The 20,282-nt window shown below is 39.8% G+C and overlaps 2 protein-coding genes across 6 annotated transcripts; one reads left to right on the top strand and one right to left on the bottom strand.

Annotated features, from left to right (window-relative positions):
• Positions 1–611: 611 nt before the first annotated feature.
• LOC137890511 (uncharacterized) lies at positions 612–5,414 on the top strand. 2 transcript variants are annotated; one of them, XM_068734622.1, is made up of 14 exons: positions 612–697; positions 1,093–1,169; positions 1,632–1,704; positions 1,894–2,006; positions 2,123–2,148; positions 2,420–2,557; positions 2,662–2,771; positions 2,851–2,946; positions 3,042–3,125; positions 3,208–3,334; positions 3,455–3,560; positions 4,068–4,250; positions 4,336–4,410; positions 4,492–5,414. In XM_068734622.1, exons 1-14 carry the CDS (start codon positions 670–672, stop codon positions 4,573–4,575), a joined length of 1,320 nt encoding a protein of 439 aa, XP_068590723.1. In that variant the 5' UTR covers positions 612–669; the 3' UTR covers positions 4,576–5,414. The 2 variants fall into 2 exon arrangements, with proteins under 2 accessions (XP_068590723.1, XP_068590724.1); XM_068734623.1 differs by lacking the exon at positions 612–697 and having other exon boundaries at positions 1,092–1,169; positions 1,605–1,704.
• Positions 5,415–8,056: 2,642 nt separating this feature from the next.
• On the bottom strand, positions 8,057–17,569 carry nod1 (nucleotide-binding oligomerization domain containing 1). Of its 4 annotated transcripts, none has more exons than XM_068734608.1 (13): positions 17,505–17,569; positions 17,363–17,419; positions 16,397–16,589; positions 16,082–16,256; positions 13,277–15,086; positions 13,104–13,187; positions 12,856–12,939; positions 12,659–12,742; positions 11,821–11,904; positions 11,654–11,737; positions 11,484–11,567; positions 10,041–10,124; positions 8,057–8,766 (listed from the first exon to the last, which is right to left on the bottom strand). In XM_068734608.1, exons 2-13 carry the CDS (start codon positions 17,380–17,382, stop codon positions 8,694–8,696), a joined length of 2,859 nt encoding a protein of 952 aa, XP_068590709.1. In that variant the 5' UTR covers positions 17,383–17,419; positions 17,505–17,569; the 3' UTR covers positions 8,057–8,693. The 4 variants fall into 4 exon arrangements, with proteins under 4 accessions (XP_068590709.1, XP_068590710.1, XP_068590711.1 ...); XM_068734609.1 differs by having other exon boundaries at positions 17,363–17,414; positions 17,505–17,522; XM_068734610.1 differs by having other exon boundaries at positions 17,367–17,545.
• Between the last annotated feature and the right edge of the window lie 2,713 nt (positions 17,570–20,282).

Below are 20,282 nucleotides of genomic sequence, written 5' to 3'. Positions count from 1 at the left end.
TTTTGACTCAATATCTGTTTTTCACATATATCATGAAGATATTTGAATAATGTCACATATACATTTAGTATGATAAAAATAAGGCTTAAAAATCGACACATTCCATGTACAGTGTGAATAAAAACTTCAGTATATTAATATTAGGGACAAATTGAAGGGTCAAATGGAAATTTTATTAATAAATGAAAATATAATTTGATCATTATCAGAAATATATTTGTATTACAGTACACAGTAGAGGGAAACAGGTATGCAAAAGTAATACACTTGTTTAATTACAAAATTAAATATTTATCTAACTTAATCTTTGTTTGTGCACTGTTGACTCCCAACAACAACAATAATAAAAATAATATTAATAATTATTATTATTATTGTTATTATTATACAAATACAAATAGTAGTGTGGTGGTTTTAGGAAACAATGGATTATATATAGGACACAATGTATCAATATATGTGTGTGTATATATATGGTTTACATAAATATGCTACTTAGTAGCATTGGCTTCATATAATTTGCATATGTTCACACACCAGAGTCGCGTTTAAAAGGGATTTAGCGACACCTTGTGTTTAAACAGGAAACGGCGCTCTTTGTTTGGGAAGAAGGACGTGGACAAACTTGCAGTCTGCTTGCATAGGAACCGTAGAAGTTGAGATCCACAAATGGCAGCGCAGGAGGAATTCTTCGGGGGTAAATCATGTTATTTCAAGTGCCGTTTACAATGTCTGCTGTGTGTGTGTGTGTGTGTGTGTGTGTGTGTGTGTGTGTATATGTTGTGGTTGTGGATGTGGACATAAAGTGTGTGTTGCGCTGCAGCGACTCGCGAACAATGAGGGACTTGTTGTGCAAAAGTACAGCCCACATCATGTCGAGATTGCCCAAACAAACCACCAGGTTTCACGTTTCATACACGATGTGTATTTGTTTTATATACTGTATTGTATATATTATAATAATTATGATATATGCTGTGCTCTCGTTTCCATGTCACTTTGATGGCACGTATTCATCATGTCACATGGCTAAAGAAAATCAAAGTGCTGTTTGTTTCATTGAATATTGCACAACGTTTATGGTGCACACAGGCGTACCCAAGATCCCATACTCACCCAACACTGGGCCTAGAGATGTCCTGTGCTTCAAACACTACAATGCAGAGGAGGTAGGTGTGGGACAAACACACACACACACACACACACACACACACACACACACACACACACACACACTACTATGATGTTCATTGTAATACATATTGCACGATATAGATACATTTTTTAGAAGAGTGTTTAGACTTTTCTAACTTAATGTAATATTGTTGAGCGTAGGTGATATATGTGATGATGGATTGGACATACAGTATATTTGTTTATTAAAAACATATATATTTAACACTAAAAAGTGTGTTTTTTGTATGAATGTACTTTTTCTATGAACTTTATATAATTCTTCATTGTTTGTGGATGTCTTATCATGTTTTTTTATATCATTTTGACCTGATACATATCCAAGTAGGATCGAAACTTGATCAGTAATAGGATATTTATTTGCTGTGTGTGTGTGTGTGTGTGTGTGTGTGTGTGCACCATGTTTGAAGGTTTAAGATCGGTGCTCGTCTGTGCAGGTGCTGATGGGGAGAAGGATGGAGGACTGGCTGAGGTTCTCAGTCTGCTACTGGCACACCTTCTGTGGCACTGGTACTGTAACAACTGACCTAACACTCATTTTGTCATCAGTCCTCAAACAGTCTGTGTGAATAGGCCCTTGTAAACACACATGAACGCTGTCATTCTATTGTCTTTTTAGATTTGTATACAGAAATACATTTTTAATTGAGGCCAACAGATATTATCTTCTTTCTTTGAATTGTCACCTTCTTTTATTAGGAGCTGATCCTTTTGGGTCTCCGACCCTCCACCGGCCCTGGAATGAAGGAACTCCTATGGACTCAGCCAAGAAGCGACTCCGGGCTGCTTTTGAGTTTTTCACCAAGCTTGGTGTGAGAGGAAATCACTTCAACTTTACAATGAAAGTCACAGTTACACGCAGTTGGTTATATGTTATACTGTGTGTTTCTTCTGTGACCTCTGTTTCTTCTTCTTTCTTTTTTTACAGGTGAAATACTACACATTTCATGACAGGTAGTTGACCATTTCATTGTTTTTGATAGGTTTGTTTTTTTCTTTATTTATTATCTGGGCTTACATAATGAAACTACCTGTACTTTACATGTTTGAATATTGGTTGAAATAGATTATTAGAATACCTATCTAGTGCCAGCAAGATTTGCTACATGGTGTTGTGCCTTAAAACCCTCCTTTGTCGACTTCCTCTGTGCAAATCGCTGCAATTAATTAATTTAATAGTATTTAAAAGTAGTGAAATGTAATACCCGTCCTCTGTTTTCTACAGGGATATGGCTCCTGAGGGCTCCACCCTGGAGGAGTCCAACAGGAACCTGGATGAAATAACAGACCTGGCTCTCCAGCTGCAGAGCCAGACTGGAATCAAGGTGCTGTGGGTCACCTGCAACCTCTTTGCCCACCAAAGGTCAGAGTTTTGTTCCCCCCCCCAAACAATCCTCAGGTGTAGCAAGGAAAGAGGTTCTTTCTCAGTAAACCTAATGATGTATACACATTTTATCCATGTGACAGGTACATGAATGGTGCTGCCACCAACCCAGACTGTCACGTTCTGGCCTACGCTGGCGCTCAGCTTAAGAAGGGGCTTGATACTGCCAAGAAGCTGGGTGCAGAAAATTTTGGTACGAGTGTCTAAACTATCGTCATGCTCTCTCAGTGCAGCACATGTTGCCACATCGTTGTATACATTTGTCTTCTCAGTGTTTTGGGGAGGAAGGGAGGGTTTCCTCTCCGTCCACAACACGGACGTTGCTGCTGAACTGAAGCACATGGCCAACTTCTTCAAAATGGCCGTCAGTAAGTGTGCACATGAATACGGGATTAATTCCAAATCAGAGTTTTGGTCAGCATGCATCCCACTTTCAATTTTATGTCTGTATATTTGTCACCAGAGTACAAAGAGAAGATTGGGTTAAAGTGTCAGTTTCTCATCGAGCCCAAGCCTAAGGAGCCCTGCAAACACCAGTATGACTATGGTAATAAGGTTTGTCCAAACAAATATGCTTTTGTAATCGAACAGTCCTAATGATGACGATTATATGTCACTCTCTTCTTTAGATGCTATGAGTGTCATCGGATTCCTTAAGCATTACGGTCTGGAGACTCACTTCAAGTTGAACATTGAGCCCAACCACACCACTCTGGCAGGACACTCCTACGAACATGACGTTGTCATGGCGTCTGCGTGAGTCGTTATGAATAATATCTAAACAAACACTGTTGCAAAATGTTTGGAACATCCACAGCATCTTTAAAACTGTGACAGTTTTACTTTCTGTATCTTCCTCGCTCCGCTGGTGGACAGGTTTGGGATGCTGGGTTCAGTGGACTCCAACACTGGCTCTCCTGACCTGGGGTGGGACACGGACCAGTTCCCCATGGACATCAGGAACACCACCTTGGTCATGAAGGTGAACTCATTTCTTTGATTTGTAGCAGAGTTTATTGCCAAGTATGTTTGTGAAGGTGTAATTGTCCAAACACTGTAAGATAAGGATACAAAAAGCTGACATTGTTCAAATACTTAGCAAAGGTTGATAGGATGAATCATTAGTATTGATTGATATTTTGACCACAAGGGGCAGAGGAACAAATTATATTAGGAACATAATTTGAATACTATAATACAGTGCAGTATTGAAATGAAAATAGCCTACACACTGTAATATTGCTCAAGCCCAGCATATATTCTGTTCTTAACTGAGAACAAATCCCCAAATAAGAAAACATTTAGCTGAAAACAGCTGCCAGCAAGGCTAATGAGGACAATCTTAGCTGGAAAACCCCAAAAATAAAAATAGAAAATATTGATTAGTGCATTTTTAATGTTTATATAAATGTTTATTGCACAGTCTGTAGTAGAGTTCAGAACAGTGATACAGGAACCTAGTTATTATTTAGTGTCTAATCTTCTCCAGGTCATCGTTGAACAAGGTGGTCTGCAGCCAGGAGGCCTGAACTTTGATGCTAAGGTGCGCAGGGAGTCCACAGACCTGGAGGACCTGTTCATCGCTCACATTGGAGCCATGGACACCTTTGCCAGAGGACTCAGAAATGCTGTTCACATTATTGAGGACGGGCTCATTGCTGGTATGGTGAAGGTATGTCTGCAGCTAAAGGAAAATCACTGTTTAATGGACTTATATTTACAGGTACAGTAATATTATCTATGTGTGATTCACACAGGAGCGTTACTCAAGTTTCAGTCATGGCCTTGGACAGAGAGTGGAGGATGGTTCTGCCTCCTTGGACGAAATGGAGGTAAGACTATTAGAGACTTGTAGCTACCAATACAGAAATATACAGTGGGTCTCAAATATATAATATATTTTGTTTTATCAGGCCTTCATCAAGCAGAACGGTGAGCCGAATGTAACGTCAGGCAAGCAAGAGAAATATGAATCCATCTTTAATCACTACATATAATAAAAGCATCACTCTCTTCTGTCTGCGTATGACATGATAACATCTGGCCTTATCAGAATCAGAACCGTTTATTTGCCAAGGTATGTTGCGCATACAAGGAATTTGACATGACGGGTGGTGCATAACATTAAACAATTAACACAGTGCAAAAAATGGAAACATACAAATTTACTGTAAAATATAGTGCACAAACAAACAGATAACAGTACTATAAACAAGTGTAATGGAAAAGTGTCAAGTGTATTTAAATAAAGAAACATAGAAGGGATGTGCAGGGGAGTGTACCGGTAGGACAATGTCCTGGGAATGACAGAGTCAGTGGGGGACCCTTAGAGTGTCAAACAGAAAGGTAGAATACTTTAATAACCTCACTGAGATTAAGAATTGCATTTATTGCAGTTGTGTCACTAACTTAAAAAAAATGTATTTCTAAACACTGAAGGTAGAGAGATGAATGTTAAAGTATTCTTGACAGACTGACCGACTTATTCAATATAACATTTTTGGAATCTGTGTATCAGTATGTATTTGTAGTGCTCTTGACATATCCTCATGGCATTTGGTACTGGGAGGCTATATTTGTATTAGCTTATGACTACTGATATTCATTGTGTAGTAAAACACATTTTCACATAGCAGTTGATGAGTATCATGAAATACTCAAGTATCAAGAAGTTTTCCTTGTAACTATTGAATAGATAAAACATGATAAATATCCAGACATTTTTTTTATTGTAAGAGAGCACAACATTTCTAATATTTTAAATTGCATAGTGTCTGAAATCTGACAATGTGTATCTATATATTTTGCTGTAAAAAAAAAATAATAAAACATAAAACCTGAGAAAACAATTCCTGAATATATTGAGATGTCAATACTAAGTGTTGAAAGGCTGAGGCTAAACTGAATTGCTATTTGGATGAAGAGGCTTCTGAAGGAGTATGAATGAGTTGAAAAAGTAGGAAATGGATGGTTCAAATTATGAATTCTCAATCAGCTGTGTGTAATATTTTCAAAAAGTATAAATGGGCTTAAAAAGTTGTACAAAACTTATAATGTATGACAGATGCGGAAGATTTTGATGTTTGAATGGAGTATGCACCAGTAGATTTGAGTTTAAAATGAAAAAAAGGTGAAGCAGTATGAGCAGTTGGGAAAGTGATGATGGATGCAAAATAATAAAGTAAACTATAAACATTTTCAAATGGGAGTTTTAGAGCAAGGACTTAAATGAGCTCAAGTATACAAAGAAGGAATGTTTCCTTAAATTGTCTTTGTTGGAATTAGGATGAAATCAGTTAAGGTCTAAGCCCTTAACAAAAGCTGAAAGCACTTTTACTTTTGAAAAACTAGGTCTCATCTTATTTTCCTGATCATAAACAGTGACTGTTAGGGTTTTTTTTTTTGAGAAACGTGCCTCACCCTGAGCTTCCTGTTATGATATAGCTACTGTATGGGGCTTTTATTTTTTGAAAAAATAGGTCAATTCCTCATTTCCTGTTAACATACAGTGAGAGTTGGGGGGCTTTTATTAAAAAAAAAAAAAAAGCTTCATCCTGGGCTTCCTTTGAGGAAAGTTGCTCTATAGAGCTTTTATTTCAAAAGAAAAACAGCCTTGTCCTGATTGTGTGTCAATATTCTAATAAGATATCTAATAAAAGACCATAAACGACCGTTACCAAAAAGCTCTGTCAGGCCCCTGGACTGTATCAAAGAAGTGGAGGTAGTCATCGTGACGTCACCCGTTGGTTTGTCGACAGCGGTTTTGAAGCCTTGAGTTCAGCATTTTGGCCATCACCATCTTGGATTTTGGCGACCACATTTGGACTGCTGAGGAGCGAAGCTGTGGTAGAGATGCCATATACTTTGATCACAAGGTATCCACGCCCTAAATTAAACCCTGCTTTATGGCCTATTTGACTCTAAATGGACCATAATTTACTAAATGAACATCATGCTGTTTTGAAGAAGACTTGAGATTGAGACCATAAACTCATGTTTACAATGTTTACTGAGGTAATAAATCAGGTGAGAAGTAGAGTCATTTTCTCATAGACTTCTATACAACCAGACTTCTTTTTGCAACCAGAGGAGTCGCCCCCTGAAGAACGAATGCTAGTTTGAAGCACTTCAGAATTTGCTTCACTTTTCAGAAATGGAGGTTGCTGCCTGGTCAGGCTGAGCGCCACCAAAGAGTACCTGTGCAGGTCCATCCCTTTATTTATTGCGCCTTCTGCTGTAACGCTCCGTCGCAGCTTCAATTACACTGCGCATGTGAGAGGGCGCCAGGCTTTGAGGCATTACAATTCCTGGGTCCGTCACACGATTCCATGGGGCCTAAAAAAAGACTTTTTTCCCATAGACTTACATTGGGAAAGAGACGTCAGTAACTTGGTGGATAATTTACAATACAATACAAACACTTGAATATCCCTTACTTGGTTAGGTTGTTAAGTCATAGTAGAGTATGTAAACAAAAAAAGTCATATATAGTTACATATGTTGCAAAAAGTAATAAAATAGTCATATTATAGTATATTGAAACAAGTCGAAAAGTATGGCGAAAACAATTCATTAAAAAGTCATAGTATAGTGTGTCGAAAAAGTCATAATTAAGTATATCGAAAAAAATATCATGAAAAAGTCAAAAAAAGTAATAAGAGTCAGTTTATGTAAAAAAAAAACAGAAAAGTGTATATATATATAAAATAATGGTATTGTTGAAAAAAACCCTATATTTTGACTTTTTGCGACATAGTAAACTATTGTTTCAAAATACTATACTTGGACTTTTTTAGACACACTATATACAACTTTCGACTATACTTTCACTTTTTTTCCAATATACTATACTATGACTTTTTTGACGTACTATACTTTCACTTTTTTAGAACTATTTTTGACATACGATTTTATTTTGTATGACTTTTTATGATTATCGACATAGTATACAATGACTTATTTACTTTTTTCCACTTACTATACTATTACTTTTTTTATTACTTTTTTTATATACTACTAAGCTATGACTTTGTTAATTTTTTTACATTTTTTAGGGGCATATCCCACCATGACTTTTTTAATCACATTTCTTCACTATACTATTTTTTTACATTTTTACAGGGACCTTTTTACATGGAATACTATTCTGACTTTTATGAAGTATCTATGGCATACTGTACAATTACATTTTGCTGCCATTTTTTTTAATTAAATACGATAGTAAGACTACAACAAGAAATTGCCTCATATTTTAAATAATGGGCCTTTTTCGTGGCAGAAATTTAAAAAATATAGCATTTTCAACCTAAATAATGGCTGCCATCCTTTTGGGTAAGTCAGTTTGAAGATGCTACTATTGGCCATGCTAGCTCAATGTCATGCAGTAGATTACTGGAACACTTCAACAGAACAGTGGCATAATTCATTTGATGAGTTCTGCTGTGAAAAAGATCTATTGAGGGAAACAGATCCAGAGAATAGAGAGAGAGCAGTCTTCTTTATTGAACTAAGTTCCATGTTTTGTCCTCGTTCACCAGAGGACATCACAACACATCTATACACTGACGTCATGCAACTGAATACATTCGTATTGGCATCCAGTTGCCAAAGGGTATCTCTGCACAGACAGTAAACATTCACTCTCCTCACACTAATGTACACCTCAACACATCCCATCAGCTATGTGGAAAACTAGCTGTTATAGTCAAATAATAAATATAATAGTTATGTTTATATATGCATACAAATAACAACATGCACCTAAAGTCTATCAAAGGGTTCACAGAGAAGGAAGCCGTTGGTTTGTTTTCCTCTTTTTACTGTGTTTCCACTTCCTTTTTTCCTCAGTCATGTCGGCTGTCAAATATTTGGTCAAAATTTCATAGTAAACATATTCTACATGAACACGCAACATACTGTTTTGCAAAAATGGTTTCATCAACAATGAACAATGTGATGCGTATGCGGTATTTCCATTATCGTTAGCCAAACAGTTGCACCCAGGTGAAATCATACACCATACTGTGTCAGCTTGGTGACACTGCATACAGTGAACACACTTTGTCTTTTCATATGGACATTCGCCAGCAGATGCTTGGCTCACAGGAGTGCCCAGTCAGTAGAACCGCAGCCTTTTCTCTTCCACAAACAGTTTCTCTTCCTCCTCAGAGAGCTGGTTTCCTTTCACACTGTAAGAAAACAATCAGACATTCATGCTTTCAAAAGGGAGACTACATGGAAATGGCTTAATTCTACAAACTACTATAGTGACTGACTAATTTTCAATTAACAGAAACAGCAAAACAAAGCACGTGAGCTTCCCGATGCATCACTATAATCACAATAATACATTAAATACAACTAATTTAGCAATTCCAACCCGAATTGTCTTTCAGGATACATTCATTTGAATTTAGTCTACAGTTTAACATGAAGGGCTAACTGCAAAAACCCAGAGACGTTTTGTCATACACAATAGCAGAAGGCTACTTCAGTACCCTACTTTTGCCAGTAGTAAAATCTTTTTTTATATTATATATGATTTTTTTATAAAAAATAATTTATAAAAGAAGAAAGCTTATTCTATTGTCTTCGGCAATAACTGCATCAATAACATAATTTAAGATATTGTTATTAGCAATATTTAACCTGTAATAACAGGTTTTTTTGGGCCACTTGGCAACATGATCAGTCATCTGGAGTTGTGTTTGTGTCCATGTGATGAATGTAAGTCCAATATTCTCTCACTTTTAGATCTGTTTTGGGTCTCTATCTATCTATATCTGTTTCTCTAACTGTTAAACGCTCCACTGTGTTCACCAGCTAGTCTCTCACTGTGTCTGTCAGCTGTTTGCTGCTGGGCAGGTCGTGTTTTAGAGCTTTTTCTCTCAAAAGAGCTGCCTGCTGCGGCCCAAAACAACGCTATGAAAGCCGTGAGAGCGAGCCAAAACAGTAAAGTCAAGGGGAGCTGCAGATTCAGTTGATAATTCTCCGTAGGTTCATCACTACGAGCGAAATCATAAAAGTGGTATCCATTCGTGAAGATTATCTTGCTGAACAAAATGTGTAACTAAAATAAGTATCACAAATGTTAGTTTGCCACAGAGCTTATTTTCTTATCTTTTGTCGAGAGAACCAGTGAAATGCTAGATTAACCTACAAAAATATGTCTCCCCCGCAGCAGTCCTTTGCTGTCAGTTGATTGACTGACTCACGTCTCTTCTCTACTACTGTTAATCATTCATGTGGTTGTTGTTGGACAGTCTCACTTTAACTGTGATACAAATTTGATAAAGTCTGAGTCTTCTTTTCTTGCATCACTTTGATAATTGGATGAAATTAAATGTTACCACAGATGGAATGCAACAAAGCAGCAACTGTGTGAAAACAGTTGGTCCGCAGCATTTGGAGAGAAAAAAAATAAATGGCTGAGAGTCACTGTGAAATGATACTTGATCCCCACCATATCTCTTTGAGTGCTGTGTTGTGGGTAAGGCCCGCAGTGAGGTTTTTGATCCCATCCACAGTGAACTGATTGTTGATTAACCTGCAGACAAATATACAAAGCATGTGACTTTCTCAGTGTCTGACCATGGTATTCAACAGGGGTCTCATTTATAACTGCTGCGTACGCAAACATTGTGATCTATAAAAGCAAACTTGACTGTAGAATGTGTACGGATCTCTGACCCATGCGTACGAACACTTTGGAGACACGGGGAAACTGGCGAAGCAGATGTTGAGGTGGTGAATTGAAGACAGACTGTAGAAATTACATGTGAGAGGCGTCATTACAGGTATAATGATGCCTCTCACATTTAATTTCACTTCATATCAAAAGTTACTTTGCACTTATATATTCTCTTTATCATTAACATTCAAACCAGCAGTGTTATTTGTGCTTGTACTAGTGAGCCATAACTAAGCACATTTCAATTGTAAAAAGATAAACCAACTCAAACCTCAAATCAAATTTTGCATCAGCTGCAACTGATGAAATGATCACTGTAAGATAACGTCAGATAGCGTTAAAGAACTGCAGAACAGAACGTCAATAGTCTCTTCTAATAGAACGATTTTAGATTTCATATCATTTTTGTTTGTAAAATCGCTGCAGTGAACTTGACTTTATTGATTAATTTACGGTTTATTCGATGGAGACAGATACTGTACACAGACAAACTGTAAACAACTGTCTGATGAGAGTATCAGAGCGCAGTCACCGTGGTGACGGTCAAACACTCTGCCTACCTAACCCTGCACATATGGATTATGTAAATTGGCAAAGTCAGTGACAGCTCTTGCACGATCACCACCATATCCTCATTATCAGTCCTGATCATAATGCTATAACAAAACTTAAATAAATAAATTGCGTTCACCTATCAAACTTAAAAAAAAATTATATTCACAATCAGTCTGATTCCTGTAAACGTATAAATACCACAGTGAGACTCGTGATGTGTAATGATAGATAGATAGATACTCTGTACTGTTAGGACTGCCTCAATGGAAGAATTAGGAGAGAATGAGGGATCAGGGATCATCTCATCCACAAGCAAAAATAAAAATCCATTCTTGTTCTTCCTCTCGGTAGTGATTCACCGTAAAGACCCACTGATCAGCTCATTTCTACGCATCAACATTCATGAGGTGATTTGCACCGACCGTTTATGGTTGAATGTGGGAGTGTAGAGGGCGGGATGTGAGGCTGAACCAGCTGCGCTCATTTACAGGTTGGTTTAGGATTTATAAAAGCAAATTAAGCACTGGGACATTTTTTCCTAATTTGTACGTACGCAAACATTTAGTGTGAATCCTACGCACTGTTTTATAAATGAGACCCCTGGTCTTCACATCATGTGAGTAAATACAGAGCGTGTTCATGCATGTGTGTTTTCTTTACCAGAGGTGGCTTAAACCTGTGTTCGCTTGGACCAACTCAGCCAACTGTGAAGCTGCATCGTCAGTCAACTCGTTCTGCACTAACCTACAACAGCACAGAGACGCACTTCAATACAGAGTTCTGTTAGAACTTCAGATATTCTCTTCACTCAAACTGGGCGACCTGCTTACCAGAATATCCTGAGGACGCTGTTCTCTTTCAGTGCTTCTGCCAGGCACCTCCCACCTTTAGATGTGATGCCATTGGCCGAGAGACTAGAACATAGAAAGTACTTAATTTAATCAATGATTTTAAATCAGCAGGTTTTTATTGTCTTTGTAGGTAGCTGCCTTCTCACCTGAGGTTGGTAAGTCTCGGGTGGTGCCTCAGAGCTTCCGCAAATGCCTCTGCTCCCTCATCACCAATGCTGTTCCCCCACATTCTGCAAGCAAAGATATGAAAACAGTCATCGGGCTGCGTCAGAAAGCATACAAACACAAAGGACCTGCAGTATCCTCTAAGAGAAAATGTATTAGACAAGTTTTCATGCTTTTACAATTGTGTACAATTTAGGGGGATCAATCGGCAGAAAGGAATATATGATTAATAAGTACGTTTTCTTCGGTGTATAATCACTTGGAAATAAGAAACGTGTTTTCGACACTTTAATAGGACCCCTTTTTAGAACTACAAAAGGAGCAGGTCCTCTTCACAGAGCCGGCCACCATGTTTCTACAGTAGCCCAGAATGGACAAACCAAACCCAAACGCCATTTACATTTACATGTTTTCGCTTTGGCCACTTTAGTTCTCCTATACGCTTGGCACACAGGAGAAGTTTCAGTTGGTTGCAATCTGCAATCTCGCCGCTGGATGCCGCCAAATCGAACAACTCCTCTCTGCTGTAATTTACTATGCTTTATTCACCAATGGATTTTGGATACGGCTGTTAACCTGTCAGGTTAGCGGAAAAAACGCTTGGAAAACTGCGCAACTTGCTAAAACTTGACAGACGTATTGTAATGGTTTGCCAAATTTGGGTTCAATCGTTTAAAGAATTTTGTTTTTTTAGATAACTTGCTGAACATATTTTGTGTCACTTGAGATACCATTTATTTCATGAGCACAGCTGGATGAGAATATGCTGCTTTAAGTGAACTAAACCAGCCAAGTCGTTTTACAGCAGTGAAGTCTTACCCCACATCAAATATAGAAGTGCTCCTCTGAATCGCGCTGGCCAAATGCCTCCCACCAACACTAGTGATCTTGTTTTTCCCAATCCTGAGGACAAAGCAATGTCAACAATTTAAGAAACATAAGACACATATTCATTTTACAAATATTATAATTATTATAGTGTTGAAACTTTATATTGATACAGGTTAGAAACATACTTGACAACTCGCAGCTTTGGGCATTCCTCAATTATCTGAGCAACTAGCTTGGCTCCAACATCTGTGATGTAATTGCTGTAAAGCCTGAGGACAAAAAAACGAATTAAAGGTTGAAGATTCTGTTTCACTTTCAGAAAAACAGAGCAGAATTGTACTTTATGGAGCTATACAAACACTTGTTTACAGTGTACATTTTTTTTCCCCACTGGCACACATTTATCTTGGAACGAATTGCCATGTTCACTCACCCTAAGACCTCCACGACTTTGGGCTTACACAGCTCCTCTGCAAGAACCTCGATGCTGCTGTCAGACAGGTGGTTGACACACAATCTGAAGAGAAGCAGTTGGATTAGTGTTTACATTATAATATCAGTCTGAACGTCCATCAATGGAGATTTGACGGTGTGTATGTTTTTTACCTGACTATTGTCATCTTGCAGAAGGAGGGCCTCAGCTGCTTCACCCCATAGTCACTGATGTTGTTGTTGTCCATGTCAAGGCCCAGGAGGCTCCGACGGTGCTGCAGTACAAAGTTCAGGGCGGTGCAGTCCCCTGAGAACACATTGCAGTAACCCAGCTTGATGAAGTCGGCTGTGATGCCTTTCGCTGTCATCTTAGCGATGTCTTTGCTGCCTGTCTCAAAGATGCACCTCAGCATCCACAGGAAGTTGGGCAAAACGTGAACTTTGCTGCCCTCCCCACTGTTGTGGTGGGGTAAGCCAATGAGGTGGGACTTTACACTGGTAGAGAGGTAGGATTTCAGCAAGGCCTGTTTTCTTTTCAGTAACACAGGACACACTAGGTGCTCCATCAGGCCGGCGTGAGCCTTGGACAGCAGTCCACACAAGAAGAGATTAGTGAACTGGAGGTGTTCATTCGTTTCAAATGACGTCTGTTCGTTGGACTTTGAGGAGCCACAGATGCAGAGATCCAACGGCAGACAGGACGATTCTCTTTTCCTGCTGCACTTTGCAAAGAACTTGAGGATGGAGCTGGCAGCAGCCTGCTCATCTAACACCAGAGCAAACGCCGCCAGGAAAGACTGGAGGATGACATGGAGGAGTTCAAATGTAGCGGGGCTCCCACTGGCATCATACTCACTGACAGGTCTGAGAAAGCCCAGGGTCAGGTCCTCCTCTGCCAGGCCACACTCAGTGATCTCCTCTTGGCTGTAAATGAAGCTACCTCTCTCCATACCTTGAAGGGCCAGTTTGGCAAATGCTGCGAGAGGCCTGAGCCCTGCTTTGAATGTCTCTGAGACGCACCGAGTGCTTTTCTTCAGGAGAGACGGCGCAGCTGAGCCCGAGCGGCTGAGGAACACCTCAGACAGCAGGAGGAAGATGTCCGTGAGTGTGATGCAGGTTTCAGGCAGATAAAAGCTATCGTGCATGGTGTGCAGGTGCCTAAAGCTCTTTAGTACAATCCAGCAGAACAGCGGGGTGGAGCAGAGGCCACAGAGGTGGGGGCTGGCATCCAGCTGAACAGACACCAGATCTCGGTGCTCCTGCTCCTTGAAGTGAAGATCAATGTAGGTCTTCAGATGAGCCGGGGAGAACCCCCGCAGAGCCACCTTCTTTCTGATCACCCTGCTCTGGATCTCGGTCCCCGTCCGGGCCGTCAGCACCTTCTGGGAGCCCTTGAGTAGTTTCCCACAAAGCAAGCTGATGAGCAGCTGGACGGGGTGTGCCTTGACTTCTGGTGACACCACTTCAGGAGCATTCATCAGGTCATTCATTTGGATCTCATCATAGCCATCAAATGTAAAAAGAACCTTCTCCGGGAAGCGCAGGATGTAGTCAAACACCTCATTATCTGGATCGTGATCTGGGTCGCAGTTGTATTTGAACAAAAGGTCTCTGAGGGAGATCTGATCTGTGTCCTTGAAGATGCTGAACATCCTGCAGCGGAACTTAAAGAAGAAGATGGCGTCCGTCTGCAGGTCCTTCTTGGACCAGAGGTTCTGGAGCTTCTGCAGGAGGATGGATTTTCCCACACCAGCATCCCCCATCACATAGATGGTTTCACCTTGGGGATTGAAGACCGCATGGTCTCCTAGGAGCTGGTCCAGACTCTCCAAGAAGCCCAGACTTTCATTGCAGTCGTTCAGCAGTTCCATCTGTGTGTCAGTGTATAGCTCCTCCAGGCGGGTCTCCTCTCGCTGGCCGTATGACATGATGAAACAGGTGTCCCGGCTCATCTCATGCCTCAACTTCTCACAATACCTGCTGACTTAGAGGAGGAAGACAATGAATTAGTGCAATACAGAAGCTTTCAGTGGTGTCATAAGGTCTGGTGATTCAGAATATTGTTACTAAGGACCAAGGAGTGGGACCAAGTCATTGTTTTGCAAATCACAAGTAAGACTCAATTATTTGACCTCAAGTCCCCAGTCAAGACTGGCAAGTCGCAAATCTAGACAAACAAGTCCCCAAGTCAAGAAGAGCAACTCCCCAAGTCCATACCTAAGTCAAGACAAGTAAGTCCCAAGCCAAGACGAGACAATTCCTAAGTCAAGTCTCAAGCCAGAACAGGTAAGTCCCAAATCAAGACGGCAATACCCAGGAACACCGACAAATGAGAGCAGACTGTGATTTTTTGGAGGCGGACTTAAAAAGACTGTGAGTGTTCCAGACAGAAAACGAATACAGATATGTTCAGACAGACAGTCTGAGGAAAGTTTGGATATGACCATGATATGTCTCCTAGAAGTTGAGAGAAGTGATTTTAACATGCTTTGACCTGAGCTGTTGTTTCACAAATCATCACCATCTTAAAATGAGCTAAATTTATTTGATAAAATAAGTAAAAGAAGACTACAGATCTGCCCAGACATTTGATGACACTTTCATACTCTGAGGTGTGTAATGTTTCCATTGTTACCTCACAATGTAATTGGGCCACAATTTTCAACATTACAATAATTACACATCAAAGAATCAGTAATGCAAATTTTATTTATCACAAAAATGTTTGCATAACGACTGTTTTATTCTTAACATTTGGAATACATTCTTCCATTTAAGCATTTTGAATGTCAAATTTATTCTTGCAATTTGGTATTTTTCTCATTGATGTAAATGGAGTGGACAGAAAGGCAGAAACATCTCTATGTATGATGCAATACAATAAAACACAACAATACAACTGTTCATACTCTGCTAACATCTAGACATCAGTCGACATACAGTACAGACATACAGAACATCAGTGACTGTATTACTTACTGGGGTCGGTGTTCACCACTGTCATCACCGTTACATCACTGCTTGGTGTGTAGTCGATCTCTTTCACCCACGGCTGGAAGTCTATGTATGCGTCACGTACTTTATAGATGACGTAAATAAAGTACTCACAGGCCTCCTCCCCTTTGCACTGGACTAGCTCCAAGATTTTGCGCACCTAGAAAATGATCACATTAAAGAACGTCTCTGTTGGTTATCATTTCAAAAATGTCCAACTGTATTTTCTATTTTTAACTAGAGCATGTTTTAGAGAGAGCTAAGAATATATTGTATTAGTTTTTTGAACAGATGTCCTGCCTGATCTGTCTTGGTGGCAGATCGCTGTACGATCTCAACATCTTCTTCACAGACGAAGCCGCAGGCCAGCAGGTTGTCCAGGATGCATTGAAGACTCCTCAGCCGGGACACCAGCAGCTCCCTGTGGTACGTGAGGATGTTAAGGCACGACGCCTTGGCTTCTTCCATCTCACCCATATTTACTGCAGAACACCTGTGGGATTACAGACGACAAGACAGGTCAACTGTATCGTGAGCAATCTGAGCACCTTCCCTCACTCTCTTTAAATCCAATTTTAGGCATCCACAAATTACAGTAAGAGCAGCCACAGCGGTCTTTATAGATACAGTGTTTACACTGATATCACAGATGTTATAATTGTACTCACAATGACAATTGCAGAAATTGGTTACTGCATTTAGATGAGTCCAGATAATATTTTTAGAGACTGAATAAGAATCCTCATGAGACATGTGATGCATGAATAGTCTATAAAACACTCATCAGTACTGGCTAAAGCGTTTTAACTACAGCAGAGCCCCAAAAAGTAGTTTACTGGGTTGTCACTTTGACAAATCAATGCTTAAATTGATCTAGTCGTCAAGTAATGACCATCATTTGTACACTCCCACTTTTGTGCCCCAGTTGGTTCCTTAATCTTTTTTTGATGGTTCCTCAGTGAAGAGGCATATAGGAACCATAGCTAGCAGCTATCATTAAATAACGAACCACTCCTTTGTAACAATTAACTATTAACTAGCTGTTGAGGCTCACACATTCCTCTATGTCTATCTCTCTCTGTCTGTCTCTGAGTTTAGAAAGTCGGTTGAAGGGACATATGTGGATGACAACAGACGAACACAAAGTTACAAATACTGAAACAACCGCTACATGTTGCGTCACGAGCGCTAGCTAACGTTACATTAGCTGTGTTCCGACTATTGTGGTTTATTTAGCCCGGATAAAAGAAACATAACGCTACCTACCGACCATTGAGTCCGACCATGGTGATGCGGACACACCAACACGCTGCAAACACTGCACTTAAAAATGAAAATAAAAAGTGTTAAAAGGAAGTAACTCCTGATGATATCACAAGTGACTACGGGGTAATTTTGTGTACTCTACCCGGTAATAACAGTCTGCAGACCTTTTCGGTTTTAGGAAGCGAAAGTTTTCAGTACCAACGCGTCATTTCGTAACTTGCTTGCTGCATTCATGTTCTCACGGAAATAAAGGAATTGAAATCACAATAGGCTTTTTTTCCCACCTTTCTTGAACAATACGATTATACAAAATATAAATAACCTTTTCTATTTTGTTTTGACAGAACTATGGGGTGCTTTCACAGGTGCTTATATAGACATTTCTTGTGAAAAAAATGCGCTAAAAATACTTTAAAAGGAGCTTCATTGTTTTAGCTGATATGCTCTATAAGCGCATATTCCTATACATTTGTGATTTAATAAAATTACCTCTTAGTCACTGACACGCAGAAAACCTGGAGCCAGTCAGTATTATTCCAACATAGGAGTATTAGTTTATAGTTTTCTGCAAATGTCTGCTGTGTCCTTCATGATGGATATGTACATGATGCACCAGGCTGAATGTCACTCTCGTGTACACGGACATCCTCTCCAATGGAACTTGTAGAGGCGCTGAAAATGGGAAAATTAAAAGAAACTGTATTATTTTCATCACGAGGTGGAAAATTAAACCCAGGAAAATCCTGGATGAGATGAAAGTGAGCTGCGGTGTAAGGGAAATATACACCACAATATTATGTATTGCAATGATGATTATAACTGACAACTAAGGAAAATCCCAAATTCAGTATCTCAGAAAATTAGAATATTGTGAAAAGGTTCAATATTGAAGACATCTGGTGCCACACTCTAATCAGCTAATTAACTCAAAACACCTGCAAAGGCCTTTAAACGGCCTCTCAGTCTAGTTCTGTAGGCTACACAATCATGGGGAGGACTGCTGACTTGACAGTTGTCCAAAAGACGACCATTGACACCTTGCACAAGGAGGGCAAGACACAAAAGGTCATTGCAAAAGAGGATGGCTGTTCACAGAGCTCTGTGTCCAAGCACATTAATAGAGAGGCGAAGGGAAGGAAAAGATGTGGTAGAAAAAAGTGTACAAGCAACAGGAATAACCGCACCCTGGAGAGGATTGTGAAACAAAACCGATTCAGAAATGTGGGGGAGATTCAGAAAGAGTGGACTGCAGCTGGAGTCAGTGCTTCAAGAACCACTACGCACAGACGTATGCAAGACATGGGTTTCAGCTGTCGCATTCCTTGTGTCAAGCCACTCTTGAACAACAGACAGCGTCAGAAGCGTCTCGCCTGGCCTAAAGACAAAAAGGACTGGACTGCTGCTGAGTGGTCCAAAGTTATGTTCTCTGATGAAAGTCAATTTTGCATTTCCTTTGGAAATCAGGGTCCCAGAGTCTGGAGGAAGAGAGGAGAAGACACACAATCCACGTTGCTTGAGGTCCAGTGTAAAGTTTCCACAGTCAGTGATGGTTTGGGGTGCCATGTCATCTGCTGGTGTTGGTCCACTGTGTTTTCTGAGGTCCAAGGTCAACGCAGCCGTATACCAGGAAGTTTTAGAGCACTTCATGCTTCCTGCTGCTGACCAACTTTATGGAGATGCAGATTTCATTTTCCAACAGGACTTAGCACCTGCACACAGTGCCAAAGCAACCAGTACCTGGTTTAAGGACCATGGTATCCCTGTTCTTAATTGGCCAGCAAACTTGCCTGACCTTAACCCCATAGAAAATCTATGGGGTATTGTGAAGAGGATGATGCGAAATGCCAGACCCAACAATGCAGAAGAGCTGAAGGCCACTATCAGAGCAACCTGGGCTCTCATAACACCTGAGCAGTGCCACAGACTGATCGACTCCATGCCACGCCGCATTGCTGCAGTAATTCAGGCAAAAGGAGCCCCAACTAAGTATTGAGTGCTGTACATGCTCATACTTTTCAGTTGGCCAAGATTTCTAAAAATCCTTTCTTTGTATTGGTCTTAAGTAATATTCTAATTTTCTGAGATACTGAATTTGGGATTTTCCTTAGTTGTCAGTTATAATCATCAAAATTAAAAGATATAACATTTGAAATATATCAGTCTGTGTGTAATAATAGACAAGTTTCACTTTTTGAATGGAATTAGTGAAATAAATCAACTTTTTGATGATATTCTAATTTTATGACCAGCACCTGTATATAATTTACCTACACTCTGTGTCCCGCCTTGATTTACCTCTTGTCATTACTGTGTGACTGCTTAGCAGTCATTTAAAGTTCTCAATAGTCACATAATTGTCTCCAGATAACGCACTTTTCTTGTTTTGATTCGGTGAAGCCGCCTGGACTCAAGTTTATCTGAAGTATAAACGGAGTTTGTTTGTGTTTTTTTTAACTTTGGCAACAAGTTCTACCAGTGAGCGTCCACTAGGTGACAGTACTGGACAGACATTTATCGTGTATTACTGTTGACAGGCTCATGTGGAGGAATGTGAAGCTGCTTTGTGCTGTAAGACTGTAACTAAGGTGTATTTTATGCAGTTAGACTGAAAACCAGATATACTACTTCACTTCTGCTGACTAGGGGAGACCGGGATTGGTTGGCACACTTTTCACTCTCTGCCCTAATTTCACAGCTATAGAATGAAAATGTTTTCTTTTTTAAAAACAGGTGATTTGTTATAAAGGCGGCAACCTCTGGTTCCGAAAAATGAAGCCAAAGTGGAAGTACCTTAAACTTGTTTGCTTTCTAATGGCCATCAGGGGGCGACTCCTCTGGTTGTATCGACGTCTATGAGAAAATGACTCTACTTCTCACTTGATTTATTACCTCAGTAAACATTGTAAACATGAGTTTATGG

Source organism: Cebidichthys violaceus, unplaced genomic scaffold (assembly GCF_023349555.1).
Source record: "Cebidichthys violaceus isolate CVI_PGR_0920_01 unplaced genomic scaffold, fCebVio1.0.p SCAF_65, whole genome shotgun sequence".
In the NCBI taxonomy this organism is placed as follows: Eukaryota; Metazoa; Chordata; class Actinopteri; order Perciformes; family Stichaeidae; genus Cebidichthys; species Cebidichthys violaceus.
Note: the sequence above shows the minus strand (reverse complement) of the source record. Positions and strands in the feature narration are given on the sequence as shown.

Excerpts from the sequence above, each read along its gene's own strand:
- LOC137890511 (XM_068734622.1), top strand. The coding sequence starts at position 670 with ATGGCAGCGCAGGAGGAATTCTTCGGGG. Across the intron at positions 698-1,092 it reads GCAGGAGGAATTCTTCGGGG|GCGTACCCAAGATCCCATAC; the intron begins GTAAATCATGTT and ends TGGTGCACACAG. Across the intron at positions 2,558-2,661 it reads AACCTCTTTGCCCACCAAAG|GTACATGAATGGTGCTGCCA; the intron begins GTCAGAGTTTTG and ends TCCATGTGACAG.
- nod1 (XM_068734608.1), bottom strand. The coding sequence starts at position 17,382 with ATGGTCGGACTCAATGGTCG. Across the intron at positions 16,590-17,362 it reads ATGGTCGGACTCAATGGTCG|GTGTTCTGCAGTAAATATGG; the intron begins GTAGGTAGCGTT and ends GTAATCCCACAG. Across the intron at positions 11,568-11,653 it reads AGCGTCCTCAGGATATTCTG|GTTAGTGCAGAACGAGTTGA; the intron begins GTAAGCAGGTCG and ends GTGCTGTTGTAG.